Source organism: Geotrypetes seraphini, chromosome 5 (assembly GCF_902459505.1).
Source record: "Geotrypetes seraphini chromosome 5, aGeoSer1.1, whole genome shotgun sequence".
Taxonomy (NCBI): Eukaryota; Metazoa; Chordata; class Amphibia; order Gymnophiona; family Dermophiidae; genus Geotrypetes; species Geotrypetes seraphini.
In genome coordinates this window covers 233,385,503-233,411,281 of record NC_047088.1, presented here as the reverse complement: position 1 = coordinate 233,411,281, position 25,779 = coordinate 233,385,503, and the positions used below count along the sequence as shown (strand labels likewise).

Sequence of the window (25,779 nt, the reverse complement as noted above, 5' to 3'; positions counted from 1 at the left end):
AGCTCCATGGTTCATTGATGTCTCGTTTTTTTTTAACCCCCCCCCTTTGTTGTCATCTAAGAATACACATCATTGTTTCCATGTTTTTTACTCCCAGTCGTCGTCTAAGAATGCACATTGTTTCCATGTGTTCTACCCCCCACCCCCGTACCTTTTAAAATCTTGATGGTCCAGCTATGTATCAGAAGGAGCGAGCTTTCCACGCTGCTCCCTGAATGGCTGCTATTAGTTCTCATGAATCCCGTGAGAACTGACATCAGCCATTCATGGAGCGGTGCGGGCCCAGGCAGGAGCGCGGAAAGCTCGCTCCTGCCGATACACCGCTGGACCACCAGGATTTTAAAAGGCGGAAAAAGGTAATATTCACTCCATAAGAAGCACAGACATTTCTACCCACTTTTTTGTGTGTGTGTGGGGGGGGGGGAGGGAAGTGCTTCTTATGGAGCGAAAAATACGGTAGTTTAATGGCTAGAGTAAATGTTATATCAAAGCAAATTGGTACAATTTTTCTTGCTAGACCAACACTAGGAACTTGATTGTACCTTAGTTCAATAAATAGAAAAAACATCAACAATTAAATAAATAAATAAATGAGTGAAAGGGTCTCCATACGGGCTCAATTATCCCTGCGAGTAACCAAAAAGCCCCAGGCAGGTATTTATGAGTGACTAGCACTAGACCAAAGGTCTAAATAAATCCTGCCCTGTACATCATAATATCCTTATATTTCATTTGAATGTCTCTAATGAATAAATATAAAGTGCAAACGTGCATCATTTTGAATTTTGGTATGGGCCAATTCGTTTTTTCACTACCCCTCTCATTTTTTTGTTATATACGTCATCACGTTATTGTGCGTTGCTGTAGGCGGGGCCTTTGTTCTCTTCTTAAAATAAACCCTCCTAGTACACCATTGTGCTCTCAGCTTCAGCGTGATTGTGCCATTGAGAATGGAGCAGTATTTATCGGACTGTGAACTTTGGATGACAGTTTTCAAATAAGAGGATTTACTACTTTGTTATTCTCCCTCCTGACGAAGTTATCGAAACAGGGCCTGTCGAGCGGAGATGCAGTGCTGACCTGAACTTATCCTCTGAGAATGAAATGGAATGGAACGGAGAGTTCAGCTATTTCAGCTAAGTACAGGAATTGATTTTGCATGATGACTCGAATCAAGACGTAATATTGATATGAACTTGAACATATGAATTGTAATATCCACTTTTAGTTCATGCAGTAAACTTAATCAAGTCATTTGACTGATTGATTAACTTCCTAACGTCGTGCTTTTTGATTTTTTTCTATTACTGTTTTTCATTGATTGCTTGTTCTTTCTTAATCGGAGATTCAATGGCGTGTTTATATGAATTTGTTGATATAAAATTTTACATGATTTTTTATATCAAACTTTATAGGACTTTTTGAAATCATTTATTTTTGAAATTATTCATGAGTTATATTTTCATGGGTTATGATTTAGAGGTGTTTACAGTTTTTTTTATTGGTTTTTGAATTTTTTGTCTTTGTGAGGGGTTTTTTCATACATTTTTATATTTTTCTTGTACCCACTATGGATGCACGTTTGCACTTTATATTTATTCATTAGAGACATTCAAATGAAATATAAGGGTATTATGATGTACAGGGCAGGATTTATTTAGACCTTTGGTCTAGTGCTAGTCACTCATAAAAACCTGCCTGGGGCTTTTTGGTTACTCGCAGGGATAATTGAGCTCGTACTGAGACTCTTTCACTCATTTATTTATTTAATTGTTGACGTTTTTTCTATTTATTGAACTGAGGTGCAACCACGTTCCTAGTGTTGATCTAGCAAGAAAAATTGTACCAATTTTCTTTGATATAGTTTATCCATTATTGGTATTTATATTTTTAGAGTAAATGTTAACACCATAAAAGCTAATATTCTGAAATCCACAGATCTAACTACCTGATCTGCCTATGACCCTCCAATGTCCACACCCCTCTCGAAGATGTGTGCTCTAGAATTTGACCTTGCAACTTATAGAATAGCCAATTATAGCCTATTATTGAACATTAATGCCAATTTTTGACTCGTTATTTTACTGTTATATGTTCAACTGACCTTATTGTATAACTTGTGTGTGCAAACTTGCAGTTAGAATCTGTTGAATAGCGGCTTGTACAACCCTTAATTGGGTATCAGCAGATACACTGCCCACAGATCTTTGGAAATTTGCCATATTTTCCTTAGCTTCTTTTTCAAGTTATAGCTAGAAATCATAGTCATTACATATATAGCAATACCATTGTAGAAGTCAAAATGCTATTGGAAGACTTAATGGGAGGCAGCTTTTCAAAACAATTGAGCATGCTAACCTCGACACAAATCATCCCTCTTTGGACACAGTGAAAGAGTTTCTTCAATATTAGGGAGTGATCAGGAAACCATAGAATTGGCACCTAGGGAAGGATTCAATAGGAAGAAAAATACACCAAAACTGCTTATTGTGAGATTCCAGAAGGATAAAGGAAAATCAATAAATTATAGTGTTCTACCAAAATGTAGAGATATGAAAACAATGTGCATAAAAAATAAGTTCTTTCAGTCAGGACTGAATATTGCTTGAGCTGACCTGAAAAAATTTTTTGTGGCAAACAAGAATAGCCTTACTGGGTCAGATCAATGGTCCATCTAGTCCAGTAGCTCATCCTCACGGTGGCTAATCCAAGTCACAAGTACCTGGCCAAGACCCAAAGAGTAGCAACATTCCATGTTACCGATCCAGGGCAAGCAGTGGCTTCTCCCCAGTCTCTCAATAACAGATTAAGGACTATGGAAAAAATGCTATCAACCAGATACCTCCTAATAGTCTTTCATTGGCATGTCTCTGGAATGTTCTGGAATTGGGGCGCAGGATCTTGGGAGCTACAACCACTCATTCATTTCCAACGTGAATATTGAGTAACAAACAGATTATGGAGTCAAATTTAATAGAGAAAGTAGAGATCAGAATTGGGACATTGAGGTTGAGATGTTCTCAATCCTGGTGATATTTTGTAAAATGATCTGAAGTTGCAGCGGTTTTTCCAATCAACCTGCAGGACTGCATGGGTAGTTGTTGGCACATAAGTGGAGGCAACCATTTACATGAAACTGTCAGCTTCCACATGGAAGTGTTAACACACATGGATGTGGTGATGTCATAACTTTCACATGTCAATGGTGCCACAACTATATTTTAGCTGCCCCATTTTGCAAACCTAGTAACATAGTACTTTAAGAATAAATGGGACATCCACGTGGGATCCCTACGAAGGTCGAGCTAAGGAACTAAGTCATATGCACTCAGACTTAATGGGGTGGGTCAGTAGAGTGGGCAGACTTGATGGGCTGTAGCCCTTTTCTGCCGTCATCTTTCTATGTTTCTATAGTAGATAAAGAGACCCGTATGGTCCATCCAATCTGCTCAACAAGATAAACTCATAGCATAAGTTATGTTGTGAATCTTTATATGCATACTTGATCTTGATTTTTGTTTGCCATTTTCAGGGCACAGACTATAGAAGTATACCCAACTTTGGCTTTGTTCTCCAACTACTGAAGTTGTCATCAAAGCCCCCAAATATGTCCAGCCATGATCAGGGCACAGACCACAGAAATTTGGCCAGCACTGACTTTGCTTATCAATTATTGGAGTTGCCATCTGATCACCGCTAAGCTTGCTTGGGTTCCATGCTTTCCGTCCATGATTCCTTTATGTTTATCCCACTCACCCAGAAACAAAATCAAACTCACTCCATTAGTAATGTTTGTGCATCAAAACAATAATTAACCAGCAAAAGAAAAAGCCTCAGAGTGTTGGAGGTGTGAACCTACACTCAGCCACTCTTACGTCATTGGCAGAAAAAACTTTGGCACAAAAGTTAAATAAGCCTTCAGGTAAGCAATTCTACTACCAAATTGACACAAGCTGTTTTAACATAGATAGCAGTGATAAGGGCCAACGATCGTTTCATGGCACAAAATCACCACTGCCTCAGGGGCACCCACAAGAACTAGCTATCCTAAAAAGGAAATAAACATAATGTGACCAAAAATAAATGCATAAATAGGCTTACCTCATACTAAACTGTAAAATAATATTCACGGTTCAGCGGTCTCTTTCTCAACTGTTTGCCGCGAACCAGCAGAACTTGAGCACGTCATTCAAAAAAAATGAGCAGGAACCAATCAGGAGCAACGCACAGCCGAATGGACCGCCCATGAAGACTGGCCAGTCAAGGCAAGGGAAAAGGTCTTTCATTCAGTAAAGAGGATATGTGTAACACAGACGAAAATGTGTAAATGCAGACAAGAGCAAGTGCTGCCCATTAAGGAATAATTTTAACTTGGTTTTATTTTAGAGAACCATAAACAGTGGGGGATTGTGGAGCATGGCTCCTTTGATCTCTTGGGTGAAGCCCTGGCCATAATAAACACTTTCTTAAAACTATACTTGTCTTTCAGCTGGTGCAAAACCTAACAAGGATATTTTCTCCATACACAAGTATTCCCTTTGTAAAACTGTGTACAAGTTGATCCTGCCCTAACTATACCACATGTAAATGGAAGCTTTCTAAAAGTAGTATTTACACATATATATGGTAATGCATGTGTAAATAATGCCATGTACGTTTCTACAATAATGTTTCTACAATAATGCCCATAATTACTGATTTTTCATCAGTATGTAGTCCGTGGACAGGGGAATAGTGTACCTGAATTGAACTCATCTTGAACCTACTATTGAAAAGCCACAACCTAAAGCCAAATAGCCACTTGAATACTATTTTTTTTATTATAATGTTTGATATTTTTTTTACTGTTTGACACTGGTGTTTTATAAATTATTTTCCAGACACCTGTTTCAAATAAAATACTTTGTGAGAGTATCACGCATGGCTGTGAGAGTATCACGCATGGCTTTAGAATCACGCATGGCTGTGACTCTTTACGCCACATATCGAAACTTTCTGATTCATTCCTTGTGTTAAACAGGTGTTCCATGTCAGACATTACATTTGTAAATGGACATTACATAAAACAGAGCTGAACCTTTGTAGATTAAAATACTTAGTTTACAGCACTAACACAACCACTATTTTATTTTTCACCTGATAGAGAGCCATTCTCAATCTGCAGAAAATGAATGAAAGCTTAATGTTGAAGTCAATAACTTTTCTGCCATTGCTGGATACCTATAGCAATTTCCTGAAAATTATACCAGGTTCCCATAATAGAGATATATCAACCAGAGGACAAATAGGGTGTCTCACTATGATAATTATAATCAGGGCAGACTTTTTGCACAAGTTTATAATCTATACTGTAAAAAGCAATGTATATGCAGATAACCTTGAATGGTTTAGAGCACAGCCAAGAAACATGGCTTTGTGTCTGTTCTTGGTAGCAGATCTTAAAAGGATCAAAGTTGCACGACGCAGTCTTCTTGGCTCGGTCAGTTTTTTCGTATTCGATTCGACAGTTGAAAGACTTGGAATCCTTGGTTTCTAGGGTTGACTGTGGAGACGCTTCAAACTCCACCACCTTAGAGGGTGGCACAAGGCTGACAGAAACATTTCCAAGGCCCGTTGAATTGTGTCGGAAATATACGCTGAAAGTCCCATTGCCATGGTCGACAATTTTCCCTGTTATCAGAAGGTTCAGTTTTACAGTTTTGATGTTAGAATGGAAATCCCCCCAGCCAAACATTTTCTTGAATTTCCCAGTTTTTACGATTGGTCTGCGTTTAGTTCGCACAAGGGACTCTTGTGCATCAGTTATGTTGGATAACCAATCCCAGAAGTTTTCTGTGCTGTCCAAATATGACATTTGACTGTGCTTGGTCACTGGTGATTGTTTAACAAACAGACGCAAAGGACTGATGATCCGAGAATGGACAGTGTTTCCAACCACCGACTTGGCAGCATCCTTTTCTTCCCACTCCAGCAATTCCGTCGCACTTATTATTTGCTTGCTGTTACAATAAATCTGTTTGGGGGGGGAGGGGAAATAGAAGCAAATGAATATGAAACAACAAAAAAAAAAGTTTATTTCAATTTTATATAGACACACACATAAATATATACATATAGGCCTGGATTCTTTGTAGGGCATCAATATCGGCGGCTGCCTAAAAATATGGTTGCTGATCGCATGCCAATCACACAACAGTGCCCTATAAAGAATCGTGCCTCTGTGAAAGATAGGCGGCAGAAATGTAGACCAGGCTTTACTGGGCCTACATTTCTGGTGCCTACCTTGGTCGTGAATCGTGCCTACATAGGCGATTTAGGCCGCCTAACATCACTTCTGCCATTAGCCATACCCATAGTGGCATTCTGTGGCCTAATACGTACATGTGTTTCCAGTACATATTATTTAGGTGCAAGTAAGCACTTTAACGGTGCCATTTGAAATGGCGCTGGTTAAATAACTTAGACACCGGTAGGGCGCCTACTAACTCCTAGATTTAGGTGCCGTTTCTAGTATTTCCCCCCTACTCTTTAGATGAATAGACTGTATGAAGAAACATTTATTTATTTATTTTTTACATTATAGGTTTTTTTCCACACGATTTTAAAATTAATATATAACAATTCAGCACTTCCATTAGAAAATTAGACCAATACAAACTACAGAAAAAGAACATAGGGATCCTTTTACTAAGCTGCGGTAAGCACAAATGTGTGTTTATTGCAGGGCATGCTGAGGTATCCTGAGGCAAATTTAAAATGCGTGCGTACTACCTAGATACTAAGAGGGCATGTCTAGAGGCAGAACGCGGGTATTTTGTGCTAATCTGTTACTGTGTCAGCATTGCTCCTTGCTAACAGATTGGCGCAGGATTAGCACATAAGCTCTTAGGCCCTGATTCTATAAAATATGCCTATACTTAGGCCCCTAGATCAGTATGCCTAGCCAATCTAGGCACCTAACTTATGCCCCCTTTTATCAAGCTGCTCTACTGAGCAGCGCGAGCTAAATGCCGAGCCACCCACAGAAATAGAATGGACAGCTCAGCATTTAGCTTGCTCTGTCAAGCAGCACACTTGATAAAAGGGGGAGGGTTAATTCTTTAATTGGTTCAATCAGTGATATTAATTCAACAGCACCATTAAAAATACCAATTGAAAAAAACATTTTTGGGTAGGTGCCTAATTCAGTGGGTGCAATGTAGGTATCTATACCAAGGCTCCTACCCATGCCTACCCAAAATGTGAGTGTGGTTAGGGGCCAAGTTTAGGTGGAGTTTGGCTTAATACCCTATGCCTAAGGCCCTCTTTTACTAAGGTACGCTAATTCGATTAGCGCATGCTAATTGGTTAGCGCACCTTAGTAAAAGAAGGGATAAGTTGTAGACGCCTACAGGTGCCTTACTTGATTTAAGCACTAGCTTGGTGTGATTCTGTAAATGGTGCCTAATTTTGAATAATTCAATTGTATAAATAACCGATCCCCTCCCTATATCATTTTAAACTTATTACATTATATGTACATTTCTCCCTCCGTATTCACGGTTTTAGCATTTGTAGTTTCGATTATTCACAGTTTTTAGTCTGCTATTTCCTCCCCCCAAATTACATCAGCTTGCATAGAGAAATCACTGATTCCAAGCGTTTACAGAGAAAAATTGCTGATTCTTAGCACTTTCTTCACCGTGTTTTGCCTCTCCTTGAGGAACAGGCCAGGTCTCCCACCATGTTATTCGCGGTTTCACCACATTCACGATGGTTTTTAATAGAAAAGAGCGAATAACATGAAAAAGTTATTTGCGGTTTTTCTGTATTTGCGGTTCTGTTAATCCCCTATCACAGCAAATACGGAGGGAGAAGTGTAAACTAACTTCAGAAGTGCTCAGAACCTGCAGGTAGAGAAGCTGTAAACGGGGACACGCCCCAAAATGTGAACCCACTTGGTCTATAACTGCACTTTGTCCTACACTAAAAAACTGTTTAATTAATCTTATTATTTTACTTTATTGTGATTGTCTTCTTTTAGTGCTTGAAATTCATGCTTAAGATTTCACTCATTTCATAAAAACGCTAAAAAAGTCCGTAGCCTGGTGAAGTCAATGAAGCTGACTGTGATGGTACTATCAGGTTCTGACGCATTTCGCCCTCGCGGACTGCCTCAGAAAACCCACCACTTCTTGTGACAACCAAGAGGGCTTCTGCTTCTCCTACGACAAAGTAATAGAAAGTTTTAAAATGTAATACTACTTGCTGTTAGTTGTTCACAAGCTTCCATGACGCTGCTGGAGAGTGTCTTCCGTTCTTCAGTGCATTTCCTGTTCAGCTACATCACTCTTTCCTTATCCAATTAAACCCCTAAACCTAATGTAGAAACGCCCACAAGAAGTGGTGGTTGTCACAAGAAGTGTTGGGTTCTCTGAGGCAGCCCGCGAGGGCGAAACGCGTCAGAACCTGATAGTACCATCACAGTCAGCTTCACTGTCTAAACCAGGCTATGGACTTTTTTTTAGCATTTATATGTAAATCATAATAAAATAAAATAATAAGATTAATTAAACAGTTTTTTAGTGTAGGATGAAGTGCAGTGATAGACCAAGTGGGTTTGCATTTTGGGGTCCCCGTTTGCGGCTTCTCTACCTGCGGGTTCTGAGCACTTCTGAAGTTAGTTTACATATAATGTAATAAGTTTAAAATGATATAGGGAGGGGATCAGTTATTTATACAATTGAATTTTTCACCTTTTGGATCAACCAAATAGTAGATTTATATTCTCCGCGTATGATTTTGGGCCCAATTTTGAATGACATGTAGGTGCCATTTTCCTAGGCACCTACTGATTTAGGTGTCATTTATAGAATTAGGTCCTTACCACCTACAAAATAGGTGACAGTAAGGGCACATGCTAGTTTTTGTTAACAGTTGTACATTAATAAAAACATTAGCGCATGGCTATTAATTCAGAAAGTGGAAAATCAGCCACTTTCCAGTTGTGGTAGAAATGACCTTAGCACACAGGAAAGACTCGTGTAAGGGTGTGCTAAGGTCCGCTTTCTACCACAGCTTTGTAAATGAACCCCATAATCAGGTACAGACTTTGAAGGAAAATAAGCTAACTCAAACATTCTCAAATATTAAAGTCCATGAATTGGGGCAAGAGCTACGAGAGGAGAATAATTGAAGAAAAACATTCAATTATCTTGGTTTACAGTACTCCCCCGAGATTCGCGGGGGTTCCGTTCCAGGAACCCCCGCGAATCTTGAAAAACCGCGAATACGGTTTTTACCGGAGGAGACAGGAGAGGGCAGCCAGAGAGGCAGGAGAGAGCAGCCGGAGCACCAGCAAGTGAAGGAAATCACTCGCGGTATGCTCCGACTGCCTCTTCCTGCACTAAAGTCAGGCCTCACCAATCAGGAGCAGATAAAGAGACCCGTATGGTCCATCCAATCTGCTCAACAAGATAAACTCATAGCATAAGGTATGATGTGAATCTATATATGCATACTTGATCTTGATTTCTCTTTGCCATTTTCAGGGCACAGACCACAGAAGTATACCCAACTTTGGCTTTGTTCTCCAACTACTGAAGTTGTCATCAAAGCCCCCAAATATGTCCAGCCATGATCAGGGCACAGACCACAGAAATTTGGCCAGCTCCTGATTGGTGAGGCTCGACTTTAGTGCAGGAAGAGGCAGTTGGAACATACCGCGAATGATTTCCTTCATTTGCCGGTGCTCCAGCTGCTCTCTCCTGCCTCTATGGCTGCCCTCTCCTGCCCGGTCAGAAAATACTGAGAATGACTGGGACCGCGAATCGCCGACTGCGAATGACCGGGGAAGTACTGTGCATCTAAAACAGATTGTTTTTTTTCTATTCCCACATGCTATCCTAAAATATAAGAGCCAAAAAATAACTGTGAAAATAGTACAAGAGCATTTCAAAACTCTTATCACCACATAATTCAATTTTCCTGCATCCTTTTATTTTCAAAGCATAGCAGATTTGTTATATCACAAAGTTTTGCAGTAGTCTTATTAAACTGTCAGTTTATAGCGGTGGATTGTTCTACATCAGCGGTCTCAAACTCATACACTTTGCAGGGCCATATTTCGGATTTGTAGGTACTTGGAGGGCCGCAGAAAAAAATAGTTATGGCCTCTTTTACAAAGCCACGCTAGTGGCTGCGCTGCGCTAACGGCCTCAAAGCCCATAGAGATTTAAAAGGCTTCGGGGCTGTTGCAGCGTGACAGCTGCTAGCGCGGCTTTGTAAAAGAGGCTGTTAATGTCTTATGAAAGAAATTACAACTTTTGATGAGGTAAAACTCATTATAGTTTACAAAGCTTTCCTTAATTGCTTCTGATCATTTCAGCTATACACAGCTGAAAGCAGCGCAACATGCAAAAAGTGAAGTTTAGATAGTTTTTCACTTTCTCCATGTTGCGCTGCTTTCAGCTGGGTATAGCTGAAATGATCAGAAGCAATTAAGGAAAGATTTATAAACTATAAAGAGTTTTACCTCATGCAAAATTGTGATTTAGATTCTAAAGTATCAATTGCAAGAGACAAGATTTTGGTGTAGTCCTCTAGGCTTTTTTGTAGAGAGAAAAATCAATATCTGACTTGTGCCTGGAAAACTTGTGCCTTAAATGTCTGGTGGTCACATCTGCAACCGCCTTCAGCTCTCACCTCCACAACCACCATCTTATATCAAGCAGTCACCGCCATTGTTCTGAATTTCACAAGAGTTCACGAGATTATGTACACACCCACAATTTGCACTGCCTCCAATGGTTATTTTACATTCTGGAACATTGCCCGCCTTACTGCTGTAACCTCACGCAAGGGCTTTCCTGCGTCTGTATGCGATTGTCCTCTCCACTCCACCACACAATCGCGTACAGACGCAGGAAAGCCCTTGCGTGAGGTTACAGCAGTGAGGTGGGCAACGTTTCAGAACAATGGTAACATATCAAGGGCCTCAAAATAGTACCTGGTGGGCCGCATGTGGCCCCTGGGCCGCGAGTTTGAGACCACTGTTTTATAGCAATAAAATTATGTGTAAGACCTTGTAAGCTTTTAATTTTATTTTGCAGGCAGGAAGACATCATGATACTATGGATTGCAGCAATATGTTTCAACAGCAATGAAAAGCTGGCAGAAACTTGTCTAGTATTAGCAAAGAGGTGGTCACACTCAGGGCCGCCATCAGGGCAGTACTACCAGTCCTGCATTCAGGGGCCTGGAGCTGACAGGGGGCCCGGGCTCCCCCAGGGTCCTAGGCAGTGTTCCCGGTGAGCGCATGAGCGATCACTCACTATTTTCAGTGGCGTCGCTCATACGCTTTCCCCTGTCGCTCACTCGAGGGCGGGAGGAGGTCAGAGAAAGCGGCGGCGGCGGCCTGTATTTTAAAGTTAAAAGATGCAGCGGCGGCTCCTCTCAAGATCCCCGACTGCATCGGACTTCCGATGCAGGTGGGGATTCGTGAGAGGAGGCGCTGCCACGTCTTCAGTGTCCTACCAAGGGGGAGGGGGCGGTCCGCCCCGGCTGTGCACCCGCCCTAAGGCTGCAGTCGGAGAGGAAGTTCGGGCCAGCCAATCGCTGCCTGGCTGGGCGGAACTTCCTCTCCGAGGGCAGAATTGACATCGGGGGAATGCTGGTCGCCCAGTAGGAAGCAGAGAGAGCTTGGGGCAGCCGCGGTGGTGGCTTTGGGGCCTGTTTCCCCAATGGTGGCAGCAGTGGCTTTGTGGAGGGTAGGAGAAAGAAAGGGGGCAGGCAGGGAGACAGAAGGGAAACAGAAAAAAAGAAAGGGGGCATCAAGAGGAAAAAAAAGAAAGAAAGGGCAAGGAGAGAGGAAGAAAAAGTTAGGGGAGAGAATGAGGTCTGGTGGAGAGGAAACATACAGGCTGAAAGAAGGGAAGAAAGATTGGATGCACAGTCAGAAGATGAAAGTGCAACCAGAGACTCATGAAATCACCAGACAAGGTAGGAAAAATTATTTTATTTTAAATTTAGTGATCAAAATGTGTCTGAATTTATATATGCTGTCTATATTTTGCACTATGGCCCCCTTTTACTAAATCGCAATAGTGTTTTTTAGTGCAGGGAGCCTACGAGCATCGAGAGCAGCGCTGGGCATTTAGCGCAGTTCCCTGCGCTAAAAACTGCTATTGTGGTTTAATAAAAAGGATGGGGGGTATATTTGTCTATTTTTGTATGGTTGTTACTGAGATGACAATGCATAGAGTCATCTGCCTTGACCTCTTTGAAAAAACCCCATAATAATAATAATAATTTATTTCTTATATACTAGGAATGATAATTAACATTTTCTCAGCGTATAGTGTGCTTTGTGTTTTTTAATTTTATTGTTGGTAGATCATTTTGACTTGGTCATTTTAAAGTAGCTCGCAAGCCCAAAAAGTTTGGGCACCTCTGAGCTAGAGCGTTGAAGCTGTGTATTTGTATTTTATCCCCCCTTTTACAAAACTGTGGAGCGTTTTTTAGCACCAGCCGTGGTGGTAGCAGCTCTGATGCTCAGAATTCTATGAGCGTCAGAGCTGTTACACCGTGGCTAAAATCCACACTACAGTTTTGTAAAAGGGGGAGGGGTTAGTTTGTGATTACATATTCCATACTAGGCAAAGGTGTTTTCTGTGTTCTGTGTGTTCGAAAGACATGGTTTTCAGTTAGGATTGGCGGTTTAGGATTGATCTGTGCTGGTCTGGCTTGTTTAGTTTTACAATGGGTGTATTGATGTACTGCTCACTGCAATATGTAAGATGCTGCCTTTTCCTAGGTACTCATGTGTGACGTGTGGTTTGTTACTAAAAATCATGTTTTTCTTACAGATGGGGGGGGGGAGTGCCCAAAAATGATGGGCCCCGGTTGCTACATATGCTAGGTACGCCACTGTATGTAAAGATACCAGAAAGCTGGCATAGCAAAAACTTTAAGTAAATTGTTATTCTTCTAAGCTTTGAGTATTTAACCCTCCCACAATCTCATGGGCACTCGTTTCAAGTTTATTGAGATTTTGATTTAAACGCAATATCAAATATTTTTAATGCGTATAACAAAAATAAATTTGGGGAAATAAATAAAACCATTTGAACAATAAACATACAAACATATCCATAGATGATTAAAATTACACAAGGAGTATAAGGATAAACTACATTTGTTTAAAAATGCGTCCTCCGCGCCTGCTCATAAATTTGTGGAGTATGTAACTTGTCGCTCATGCATATTTTTTTTTGCACACACCTCATCAATCCTTAGAGGGAACATTGGTCCTAGGCCACCATAGCACAAATTCCTGTATTATGCTTCTGCTGTGCACAACAATAAACAATAAACACTGCTGTCATACTTTTTTTTGTCCCCTGCCGATTTCCTGATAGCACCCCCCGGACAAAAGTGGGGGGAAGGGGTGCGTGGGGGGGCTCAATAGGATTGCTCAGTAAGGGGCCCAGAAATTTCTGATGGCGGCCCTGTTCACACTGGTTCTGGAGGGCTGCTAACTGACCAGATTTTCAGAACAACCTAACGAATAGAGATGAGATAAATTTACCTGCAAATTTATTACATAAATATTCATTAGGATTTTATGGATTACTTGGCTAGTTGATGGGTCTATAAGAATTGGAGCTACCACCTCTGCATTAATGCTAAAATAGGTATAAGTATGCAAATTTTATCTTTCAAATTACATAGGAAGAAGGGGTAATCATGTAAGAGATCACATTTTATTAAGTGAAAATATGCTACGTTTGAGAGTAAGGTTCCAGAAACTGAGTTTATGCTTTTAGGTAGAAAGTTGAGATCAGAATGTCCCCTAAAATTCTTTGAAATGCTCCCTATTCAGGACCAAAGAGGTAGGAAGAGCTCTGGAGTCTCAATGTGTACTGCAAATGAGGTGATTTTTTTTTAATATACTACAATGAAGGTTGTCTAAGTGGTTTATATTCAGGTATTTGTTCCTATCTGTATTGGCAGACTCACAATCTTTCCAATGTGCTCAAGGAGCAGCATGGGGCTTGAACCCACAACCTCAGGATGCTAAGGCTATATAGCTCTAACCACTAGGCCACTCCTTTCACTAGATGTAGGAAGAAGGGATTTAGGTTTATTAGGAACAGTGTGTTTCACTGGAGTGGAATAACCTTCCAGGATATATTTGGCAACAGCAAAATTTACAGAACTTTAGGAAAATGCTGAAAAGATACCTGTTCTGTAAGATGAAATAAAGGATCTGAGTTTTTGCTGAAGGAGAAGGAGTGATGACTGTTGAGTGCTAGTCACTGAGGTTTTCGATGGTCCGGTCTGTTCTGTTTGGCATAATGATGTTTGTCATTGAGGCGTCCTGTATGCTAAATGCAATTTCATATTTTGATGTATTTTAGGGTTTGGCCAGTTGTTTGGCCTTAAATGATGTTCGTCGTTGATTTGACGTGTATATCATATGCAATTAGATTTTTATATGTAAGTGTGTAATTTGTTTTATAGTGTGTTTTTGATGTGATTTGTACGATAAATGTTATGTCTTATTTTGTATGTTAATATGTAACGCGCCCTGGATAAGGGCGGGGGGATAAATAAACAAACAAACTAGGCAACATTCTGGGGAAAGCAGGGCGCTATTCAAAAATAACGGATTTTACCCTAACTGGGGTGGAACTAAGTTGCTGGTCCTAATGTCTAAAAAGGAGTTAGAGCACTAGAGATACTAGAACCTGTGGGAAAGTTGACAAGCACTCAAAAGTGCATGATTCAGAATTGGTATCTTTGATAGATACTAACAAAAAAGGATGTTAGCGCATCCCAAAAGAGACATAGAAACATAGAAAGATGACGGCAGAAGAGGGCTATAGCCCACCAAGTCTGCCCACTCTACTGACCCACCCCATCAAGTCTGAGTGCCTTACTAGGCCTCTGTAGGGATCCCACGTAGATGTCCCATTTATTCTTAAAGTCAAGCATGCTGTTGGCCTTGGCCACCTGCTCCGGAAACTTGTTCCAGTGCCCCACCACTCTTTCCGTGAAGAAATACTTCCTGATGTCACCCCTAAATTTCCCTCCTCTGAGTTTGAGCGGATGCCCTGTTGTGGTCGAGGGTCCCCTGAATAGGAAGATGTCATCTTCTACCTCGACACGACCCGTGATGTATTTAAACGTCTCAATCATGTCTCCCCTCTCCCTGCGCTCCTCCAGAGTGTAGAGCTGCAGTTTGTTCAGTCTCTCTTCGTACGAGAGACCCTTGAGCCCCGAGATATTCCTAGTGGCCATCCGCTGAACCGACTCGACTCTAAGCACATCTTTGCGGTAATGTGGCCTCCAGAACTGCACACAGTACTCCAGGTGAGGTCTCACCATGGTTCTGTACAGTGGCATTATGACCTCAGGTTTCCTGCTTACGAAACTTCTATTGATACATCCCATCATTTGTCTTGCCTTGGATGATGCTTTTTCCACCTGTTTTGCAACCTTCATGTCTGCACTGATGATCACTCCCAAGTCTCGCTCTACTGTCGTCTTAGCCAACGTTTCTCCATTTAAGGTGTAAGTTTTGCACGGATTCCGGACGTGTCAATAAAAGCAAAAAAAAAAAGCTCAGATGCCCTAATAATCAAGCTGATATTCAAAGCTATTAAAACAGTCGGGAACAGGGCAGGATTAATTCATCAAGGGCCCCTGGGCACACAAGTGCACTGGGCCCCCTGCCCCGCCCCACCCACCATGCGCCCAGGCAGAAACAGGAAACTGCGTCGGAGGGAAGCTTTGGGCAAGCAGCACCGCTTGCACAATTACAGTTCCCGTTGCCTTTCTTACCCGCGTTGCTTGCTTGTCTTACTTTCCGTCGATGGGGGGGGCCCGCGTTGCTGATCGGGGGGGGGGAACCCGCATTGCCGATCGATGCTGGAGGGGCCCATCGCCGTTTGGAAAAAACAATGTTGATGCCTTCCTTCATCGGGCCCCCCCTGACCATTTCAGGCCCTAGGCAAGTGCCTACTTGGCCTATTGGTTAATCCTGCCCTGGTCAGGAGCAGCTCTTGGCAGGTTAAATAGTGTTTGAGGCCCTGATTCTAAAATTAGACACCGATATTGGCACCAATTCTGTAAAAGGTTATGCACCCATTATAGAATCATACCCAGCGTCATGTACCGTATGCCTGCTTAGGCGGCATTCAGCATCCTATTATTTACGCACACCATATTTATGCCAGGGTTTTCTTTGCCTAAAGTTAGGCACCTAACTTTAGGTGGATTTTATAGAATCAGGGCCTTGGTGCCTAACTGCGTCAGACATGCTGGCCTTCACAGTGACTTTACTGCAATTCCAAACTCCTTACACCATCTGGCAATGATTAGCTAACAAAGTTATTGAGAAAGACATGGGGAAGCCACTGCTTGCCCTGGATTGGTAGCATGTTATGTTGCTACTTCTTGGGTTTTGGCCAGATTTTAGGCACCTGGATTGCCAACCGTGAGAACAGGCTACTGGGCCTGATGGGTCATTGGTCTGACCCAGTAAGACTATTCTTATGCTCTTAAAGTTGTCTGATTTTTCCATTTTCCTTTTTCTTTTTGTGTATGCCATATAGGGCTTTAGGTACTTACATTTAACTTTTTTTTTAAATTCCTGTGGACAATTGTACAGAATCATCATTCTAGGCTAGTTTAATGTGGTGTTACTGTGTGGGCCGCAGGGCTAAAATGTTTCAAAAGATTTACACTTCAGATATTCAGCAGGAGATAACCGGGTATCTCCTGCTGAATATCCATAGTTAGCGACCATATCATATGACATACATTAAATTAAGTGACTCTGATATGCTGCCAACAGCCTTCCTTGAACTGTCTCTCTGCCGCAGTCTGCCCTGGAAACAGGAAGTTGCATCAGAGAGAGGCAGACTTCCTGAATTGGTGCATTACACACTGTCTCTGGCCATATTCAAATCCTACCTAAAAATTCACTCCCCCCCTCTTTTACTAAGGTGTGAATGTCGGGGGGGGGGGGGGGGGGCGGCGATCTGGCAGGAAGGGTTGGGCACCCTCCTGCCGGCGATCGGACAGGCGGCTGTGGCCGCTATACTTATCGCAGCAGGGAGATCCCTTGCCACGATAAGTATAGCGGCAGTGTCTATTTACAATGTAGGCCAGCATTTGCTGGCCTACATTGTAAGCATCTCTTCCTCTACTAGGGAGACGCGCAGGGCTGCCTAGATTCGCCTAAGTCTCTTAGGCGTGCTTAGGCAGTCTTGTAGGCCTTCCTAGGCTCCCGGAGGCACCTTCAATATAGGTGGCCTGCCTGGGGAGCATTTTTTTTTTAAACGTGCATCCCAATTGGCTGATTAGATAGCTGTAGGACGCCTACAGCTGCCTAAAATCAGGATGCACTTTGCAGAATCAGGGCCTTAGTATGATTTTATGAAAGGTACACGAAACCTTGTAGAATTACATTAAGCATTGTTCTAGTCAGAACTATTTTTTTGGCCATTATATACTGTGTAAAATCAGGCCCTACGTACTTAACCGGTTAGCGATGAAATATCAGCATAACCAAAAATGAAAATGGATATTCAATGCTGGTGGTTGGAAATGGCTTGGCATTGAATCTACAGACTTACCGCTGGCAGCGGACAGCAAAAGTACTGCCTGCACCTATGGTTACCCCATTTTACTCCTGTATAAACCAGACCTATAGCCCCACTCCTAGGCCCATCCAGTTCCACCCAGCTCTGCCCCAGCCCCGCCCCCCCCCCCAGCCATGCCCCCCTCAACCTGTTCTTGTCCACGCATGCGTGTGACATCACCACACTGCATGCACGCGTGCGCAGATGCCCTCCCGATGTGGTCCCGAAATGGAAGTGTTTAAAAACCCGGACAAAGTGCCAGGTTTTAAAAAGCTGTCCGAATGCCTGGACATGTCTGGGAAAAACCTGACATCTGGTAACCAGCACCAGCTGAATATCTGGCCCAGTAGCCACTGTTTGCAAAGAGGGCACACTCTTTTCACAACAGTTCACAGTCTTTCCTGAAAGTGCTTGTCTGTATAACTATTATGTGCATTCTTGCACATGTACACTCTTCACTTTTTCCCAAAGAGTGTGCCTTCTTTGCAAATAGTGCCAAGTACTTGCAAATAGAGTACGTTATTGATGAGTGGAAGAGTGGTCTAGCAGTTAGAGCAGCTGTCTCAGTCCCCTGAGGATGTGAGTTCAAATCCCACCGCAGCTCCTTGTGAATCTGGGCAAGTCACTTAACACTTCATTGCCCCAGGTACAAAATACTGTAAGTACTTTTCTAAAATATATAAACCACTTTGATTGTAACCACAAAGAGAAAGTAGTATAGCAAGTTCCATCCTCTTACAATAGCCCCCCCCCCAAAAAAAAATGAAGACTAAACAAAACAAATAATGCTACAAATAACACAAGAAGCAAAAAGAAATGAAACAAAAGACTAACGAACACACATAAAGGACCAAATTCTATAAATCGGGAATGAGAAAAACACGCTAAGTGATATTCTATAAATGGCCTGTGGCATAGCGAGGGTGAGTAGTGCCCAGGACCTGTGGTGCCCCGCCCTATTCTTCACCTCCCCCACTCCTTCCCCCCACCCCGTCGCGCTTGAGCCCCCTTCCCTTCTTTTTAATTTTCCAGGCGGGAGCAACTTGCTGCCCGTGTCGTGTTGGTTATCCCTCTGACGTCATTTCCTAGGTGCGGGACCTGGAAGTGACATCAGAGAGAGGTGACACCGACGCGGGCAGCAAGTTTGTAATGCTGCACACGCAGGGAAAATGAAAGAGGTACGAGAGGAGGGAAAGTAAGGGGGACTGCACCCGGGGTGGACCAACCCCCATCCCCCCTTACTACTCTATTGTAAATAGCGCTCATAGTTAAGCATTGTTTAATGACTAATGTATAGCACTGGGATCCACATCCTGAACTGGGCATCGATCCAAGATGTGCGCTCAACCAAATTGGCAAATGAGCCAATTAGTGCTAATAATTGGGTGCTAATTCTCACCAATTTGAATGTGGGCACACATCTTGCTATCAACTATTCTATAACGATGTGCGCCCAAATACTATAGCATGCAACCCAAATGAGAGCATGGCCATGGGAGGTGCATATGTAACATTTGTGCCCAATGTTATATATAGAATACCAAGGATGTGTTCCCAAATTGGGAGCCAGGAATTACTCTTGTTTTCAGCAGGTGTAACTCCTGGCTATTCTCTAACGGGTGCTATTTTTTTAACCCTCATTTTTGAACCCCGTTTACTGAATCTATCCTTTAATGCCTGGAATACCTCCCCTCTCCTGTCATGCTCTATTACTGTGGCCAACACTCTCCTACTCCCTGTCTTGTCATCTTGCAACCTTGGGGGTGATCTTCGTCTCCTCTCTCTCCTTCTCCACTCAGATCCAACACACTGCTAAAACCCGTCGCTTCCTACTCTATAATATTGCCCAAAATTCCAACCTCTTCTCTCCGAGCGCACTACCAAAACCCTTATCCACGCTCTCGTCACCGCTCTCTTAGACTGCTGCAATGCACTTCTCTCAGGTCTTCCGCTCAACAGCCTCTCTCCCATTCAATCCACTCAAAATGCTGCTGCAAGGCTCATAGTCCATGAGAGCCATCATGCTCATGTTACCACTCTTGTCAACTCACCTAACTGGCTCTCCGTCCATTTCTGAACACAGTTCAAACTCCTCTTACTGACTTACGAGTGCCCCTCAATCTCTCTCCTCACTTATCTAATCTAATCTAATCTAATCCTTAGGTTTGTATACCACATCATCTCCACGTTCGTAGAGCTCGACGCGGTTTACAGTAGGAGAAATAGGAAGGAACTACAACAGAGGGTTAGAGGTAGAAGTGTGAAGAAAATTTAGAGGACTTGGGATGCCAAGATATAAGAGTTTCCTTGATTCCTAAGTTGGAGGGAGACTTACATTTTTTGAGAAAAGCCAGGTTTTCAGATGTTTGCGGAAAACTTGGAGAGAGCTCAAGTTCCGAAGAGGGGAGGTAAGGTTGTTCCAGAGCTCAGTGATTTTGAAGTGGAGGGAGGTCCCTAGCTTTCCTGTGTGGGAAATGCCTTTTAGCGAGGGGAAGGATAGTTTTAATTTCTGGGAGGATCTGGTGGTATTAGGGTTTGAGGAATTCCAAGAAAGAGGGATAAAGGGAGGGAGGATACCATATAGGATTTTGAAAGTTAAACAGGCGTATTTATAGTGGACCCTGGCGATTATCGGAAGCCAGTGGAGCTTGGCCAGGAGCGGGGAGACATAGTCAAATTTACTTTTAGCGAAGATGAGCTTGGCTGCGGCATTCTGAATCCGTTGGAGTCTGTGGAGGTTTTTCTTAGTTAGGCTTAAGTAGATAGAGTTGCAATAGTCCAATCTGGAGAGGATGATGGATTGGACAAGGAGGGTAAAATGTTTTTGATGAAAGCAGGATCTAACTTTCCTCAGCATGTGAAGGCTGAAAAAGCATTTTTTACCAAGGATTGGAGGTGGTCGTTGAAGGACAATGTGGAATCAATGATGATGCCCAAGACCTTGCTCGAGAACTCAAGTTGCAGAGAGGAGCCAGAGGGTAGTGGGATGGAGGTGTCTAGGTGATCTTCCCCTATGCTTCCCCCCCCCCCCTCCATGACCTCCATTCATCGGGTAAGTCCCTCTTATCTGTACCCTTCTCCTCCACCACCAACTCCAGACTCCATCCCTTCCTTCTTGCTGCACCGTATGCCTGGAATAGACTGCCAGAGTCAATATGTCATGCTCCGTCTCTAGTATTATTCAAATCCAATCTAAAAGCCCACTGTTTTGAAGCTGCTTTCATTTCTTAACTCCCACTCACTGTGAGATACCTATACCCAGAGACATAGTAAGGGTGAGCAGTGCCCGGGGAAGTGGTGCCCCCCCTCCCACATTGGTGTCGGCTTGCCCTTTGATGTCACTTCCTAGCGGTATAGAAAAATAAAGTTATTATTATTATTAAAAAAGATACAATCAGAAGTGGCGAGAAGCAGCATAGAACGCTACAAGAAATTAACATAAATTATAGAGGCTTTGATTCCTTAATAAACATAAAGAAAGAAAAAAAAAAGATACAGGTGAAAGCAAGGGGCACGTGCGCATGGCAAGGAGAGGAGTGGGGGGTGGGGGACAGAGAGGAGGAGGGGTGCTGCATCCTTAGGAAGACCATGCCCAGAGCAGGCCGATCTCCTCTCCCCTTATTACGCCAATGCCTATACCCATCACATCATTCCTCCTACCAGAAACTGCCCAACCCTGAGATGTCCTGTCTGTCCAAATTAGACTGTAAGCTCTTCTGAGCAGGGACGGTTTATTGAATATGAAATGTACGGCTCTGCACACACCTGGAGCACAGATTTCTATAAATGACACCTAACGTTAGACACCTACCGTATTTTCACGCATATAACGCGCGCGTTATACGCGTTTTTACCTACCGCGCATACCCCTCGCGCGTTATATGCGTGAGCGCGGTATACAAAAGTTTTTAAACATAGTTCCCACCCCGCCCGATGCCCGATTCACCCCCCCCAGCAGGACCGCTCGCACCCCCACCCCGAACGACCGCTCGCACGCGCTCCCACCCGCACCCGCATCCACGATCGGAGCAAGAGGGAGCCCAAGCCCTCTTGCCCGGCCGACTCCCCGACGTCCGATACATCCCCCCCCCGGCAGGACCACTCGCACCCCCACCCCGAACGACCGCTCGCATGCGCTCCCACCCGCACCCGCATCCACGATCGGAGCAAGAGGGAGCCCAAGCCCTCTTGCCCGGCCGACTCCCCGACGTCCGATACATCCCCCCCCGGCAGGACCACTCGCACCCCCACCCCGAAGGACCGCCGACTTCCCGACAATATCGGGCCAGAAGGGAGCCCAAACCCTCCTGGCCACGGCGACCCCCTAACCCCACCCCGCACTACATTACGGGCAGGAGAGATCCCAGGCCCCCCTGCCCTCGACGCAAACCCCCCTCCCCCCAACGACCGCCCCCCCCACGAACCTCCGCCCGCCGCCCCAGCCGACCCGCGACCCCCCTGGCGACCCCCACGACCCCCCACCTCCCTTCCCCGTACCTTTGCTAGTTGGCCGGACAGACGGGAGCCAAACCCGCCTGTCCGGCAGGCAGCCAACGAAGGAATGAGGCCGGATTGGCCCATCCGTCCTAAAGCTCCGCCTACTGGTGGGGCCTAAGGCGCGTGGGCCAATCAGAATAGGCCCTGGAGCCTTAGGTCCCACCTGGGGGCGCGGCCTGAGGCACATGGGCCCAACCCGACCATGTGCCTCAGGCCGCGCCCCCAGGTGGGACCTAAGGCTCCAGGGCCTATTCTGATTGGCCCACGCGCCTTAGGCCCCACCAGTAGGCGGAGCTTTAGGACGGATGGGCCAATCCGGCCTCATTCCTTCGTTGGCTGCCTGCCGGACAGGCGGGTTTGGCTCCCGTCTGTCCGGCCAACTACCAAAGGTACGGGGAAGGGGGGTGGGGGGGTCGTGGGGGTCGGCCAGGGGGGTCGCGGGTCGGCTGGGGGGGTGGTCGGAGGTTCTTGGGGGGGGCGGTCGTTGGGGGGGAGGGGGGTTTGCGTCGAGGGCAGGAGGGCCTGGGATCCCTCCTGCCCGTAATGTAGTGCGGGGTGGGGTTAGGGGGTCGCCGTGGCCAGGAGGGTTTGGGCTCCCTTCTGGCCCAACTATACAAAGGTACGGGGAAGGCGGGTGGGGGTGTCGTGGGGGTCGGCCAGGGGGGTCGCGGGTCGGCTGGGGGACGGGCGGAGGTTCTTGGGGGGGGGGGGCGGTCGTTGGGGGGAGGGGGTTTGCGTCGAGGGCAGGAGGGCCTGGGATCCCTCCTGCCCGTAATGTAGTGCGGGGTGGGGTTAGGGGGTCGCCGTGGCCAGGAGGGTTTGGGCTCCCTTCTGGCCCAACTATACAAAGGTACGGGGAAGGCGGGTGGGGGTGTCGTGGGGGTCGGCCAGGGGGGTCGCGGGTCGGCTGGGGGACGGGCGGAGGTTCTTGGGGGGGGGCGGTCGTTGGGGGGAGGGGGTTTGCGTCGAGGGCAGGAGGGCCTGAGATCCCTCCTGCCCGTAATGTAGTGCGGGGTGGGGTTAGGGGGTCGCCGTGGCCAGGAGGGTTTGAGCTCCCTCCTGGCCCGATATTGTTGGGGAGTCGGCGGTCCTTCGGGGTGGGGGTGCAAGTGGTCCTGCCGGGGGGGGGATGTATCGGACGTCGGGGGGGGGCATCAGGCTTTCAGGATGGGGACAGACCTTCAAGGGGGGACAGGACTTCAAGGGGGGACAGTGCACGGAAAGTCAGGGGGGGTGAACGGAGAGTCGGGACAGCGCACGGAAAGTCAGGGCAGTGCACGGAAGTCAGGGGGGGGGAACGGAGAGTCGGGACAGCGCACGGAAAGTCAGGGCAGTGCACGGAAGTCAGGGGGGGTGAACGGAGAGTCGGGACAGCGCACGGAAAGTCAGGGCAGTGCACGGAAGTCAGGGGGGGTGAACGGAGAGTCGGGACAGCGCACGGAGTGTCAGGGCGGGCAAAAGGAGCGTCGGGCATCATGCGCGGTATACCCATGAGCGCGGTATACAAAAGTTTTTGTACATATCATCGTGATTTCTGCGCGCTATACCCGTGTGCGCGTTTTACACGGGTGCGCGTTATTTGCGTGAAAATACGGTAGATCAGCGCACCTAGCCAATTTAGGCACGTAACTTAGGCCTTCTTTTTCAAGTTTTTTTTTCAAGTTTATTAAAAATTTGATATCCCGTCAAATCAGGTTTCAAGGCGGTTAACATTTTTTAAAAAGACAAATAAGCACAATATAGATAAACACAATTCATGGACTAAACAGGAACAAAAAGGAAAGAAGAACTACAATATTTTGGATAGTAAAGAAGGGAAGGGAAGAACGAGGGGGCGGGGAGACAAAAGGTCGGCTTTTGTGCCGGTACAAAGTAGAAGCAACATCCTTAAAAGGACGATCATAAATCAAAGGCGTCTTTGAAAAGAAAGGTTTTCAAGTTTGATTTCAAGATGGTAAGTGATGTACTTTCTCTTAAATAATTAGGAGCTGCGTTCCATAACGTAGGGGCGGTCACTGAGAAAATGTTAATTCGCATAGGGTTGATGTGTTTCAAAGATGGGACCGAAAGCAGATTTTGACTAATAGAACGGAGGCAGCGTTGTGACGAGTGTGGAATTAAAAGTCTATTAATGAAGTCTGGCTGACCTGAGGCTCTAACTTTGTAGGTCAGTAACATAATTTTATACGTAATGCGGTGTTCGAATGGAAGCCAGCAGGTGTTAATCAATAGGGGGGTAACATGATCAAATTTCCTCTTATCGTTTATGATTTTAATGGAAGAATTCTGGATAATTTGCAGGCGCCTAATTTCTTTTTTGGGTGATTCCTTTGTATAAAGCATTACAGTAATCAATACAAGAAATTGAGTGAATGAGAATGTTAAGTGCAGAGGGGTCTAGCAGTTTGGCGAGTGAACAAATCGTCCATAAACGATGAAAGCATTTCTGAACAACTGATCCTATCTGTTCATGATATGATAATTTTCCAATAATTTAATTGAATGCACTGTTTGGATCGGGGTAGATTCTAGCTCAGTCGGACTGGGCAAAGATAGCCTTTCCTTGATGGGGAAAATCATTGATTTTGATTTGCGCTCAACCAAGCTGCGGTAGAGGTTTCTTCTGTGGTCCAGGTGCTAAATGTTCTGACGCTGCTCCGGCACTCATAGGAATTCTATGAGCATCAGAGCGGCATCGGAGCATTAGTGATCCAGGATGTGGTAGAAACCTCTAGGGCGGCTTGGTAAAAGGGGAGGGGTTAATTCTTTTAACTGACTTAATCAGCACTAATAATTGAAAGTGCAATTAAAAGCCAATAAAAAATTATTTAAAAAAAATTAATTTACTGGTAGATGCCTACTACTTTGAGGTAGTAGGCATTTTCCCATGGTAGCTTTTAGAAGAGCGAAGACGATTGGGCAGTTTTTGAATTTTAAGAAATTTCAGGGCAATGACATCTCCACCACGGGTTCACATTCCCGGTGTGGTGAATGCCAGTGGTGTGAAAGGACGATTGTAGGAACCCAGTGGGAAGTCCCGGGGAAACATACCACAATTAGGGCCAGAAACAACACCAATTGTAATAGTAAAGGGGTTATATATGCCATTGTTTGCCCCTGCAGTTTAATTTACATAGGCAGAACAAGTCGCCAAATTAAAACTCGGTTAAATGAGCATAAGTCAAGAATCAATAGGGGCATAATGCTAGCCCCGATGGTTCCCCATATGATTAAATTTAACCATACAGTAGCGGAATTAAGATGGTGTAGAATTGACGGTATACAACAGAATGGGAGGGTGGGTGGTAACATTGAAAAAGCTCTTAACCAGAAAGAACAGCAGTGGATCTACAGGCTTGATACAGTAGTCCCACTGGATTGAATTTAGAGATTGAGTGGGCTTCTCTATTCTAGGCTGTTCGTGTGATGTTGATAAAGATGCATGTATTTTGAAATTCAGACTAGGGAAGGCCTAGCACACTGGGGCTGTGGGCGAACCCTCTCTGGTCCTATCCCATGGAGAGGGAGGCCTCTTAGCATACAATATAAAAGGAGCCTTTAAGATGTGGCAACCATCTTACAAACAAAGATTGATTAGAGTTGGATGGCGGCGGCATTTGTAAGTAGAAGGAGTTTTTAGATTCTTGTAGAT

The 25,779-nt window shown here is 44.6% G+C and overlaps 1 protein-coding gene across 1 annotated transcript in view; it reads right to left on the bottom strand.

Annotated features, from left to right (window-relative positions):
• Nucleotides 1-4,938: 4,938 nt before the first annotated feature.
• The window catches only part of NXPH2 (neurexophilin 2), an 85,567-nt gene continuing 64,726 nt past the window's right edge, over nt 4,939-25,779 (bottom strand). Inside the window, exon 3 of the mRNA XM_033946723.1 lies at nt 4,939-6,013. Coding sequence (XP_033802614.1) covers nt 5,270-6,013 — 744 coding nt within the window. The 3' untranslated portion in view covers nt 4,939-5,269. The remainder of the gene's footprint in view (nt 6,014-25,779) is intronic.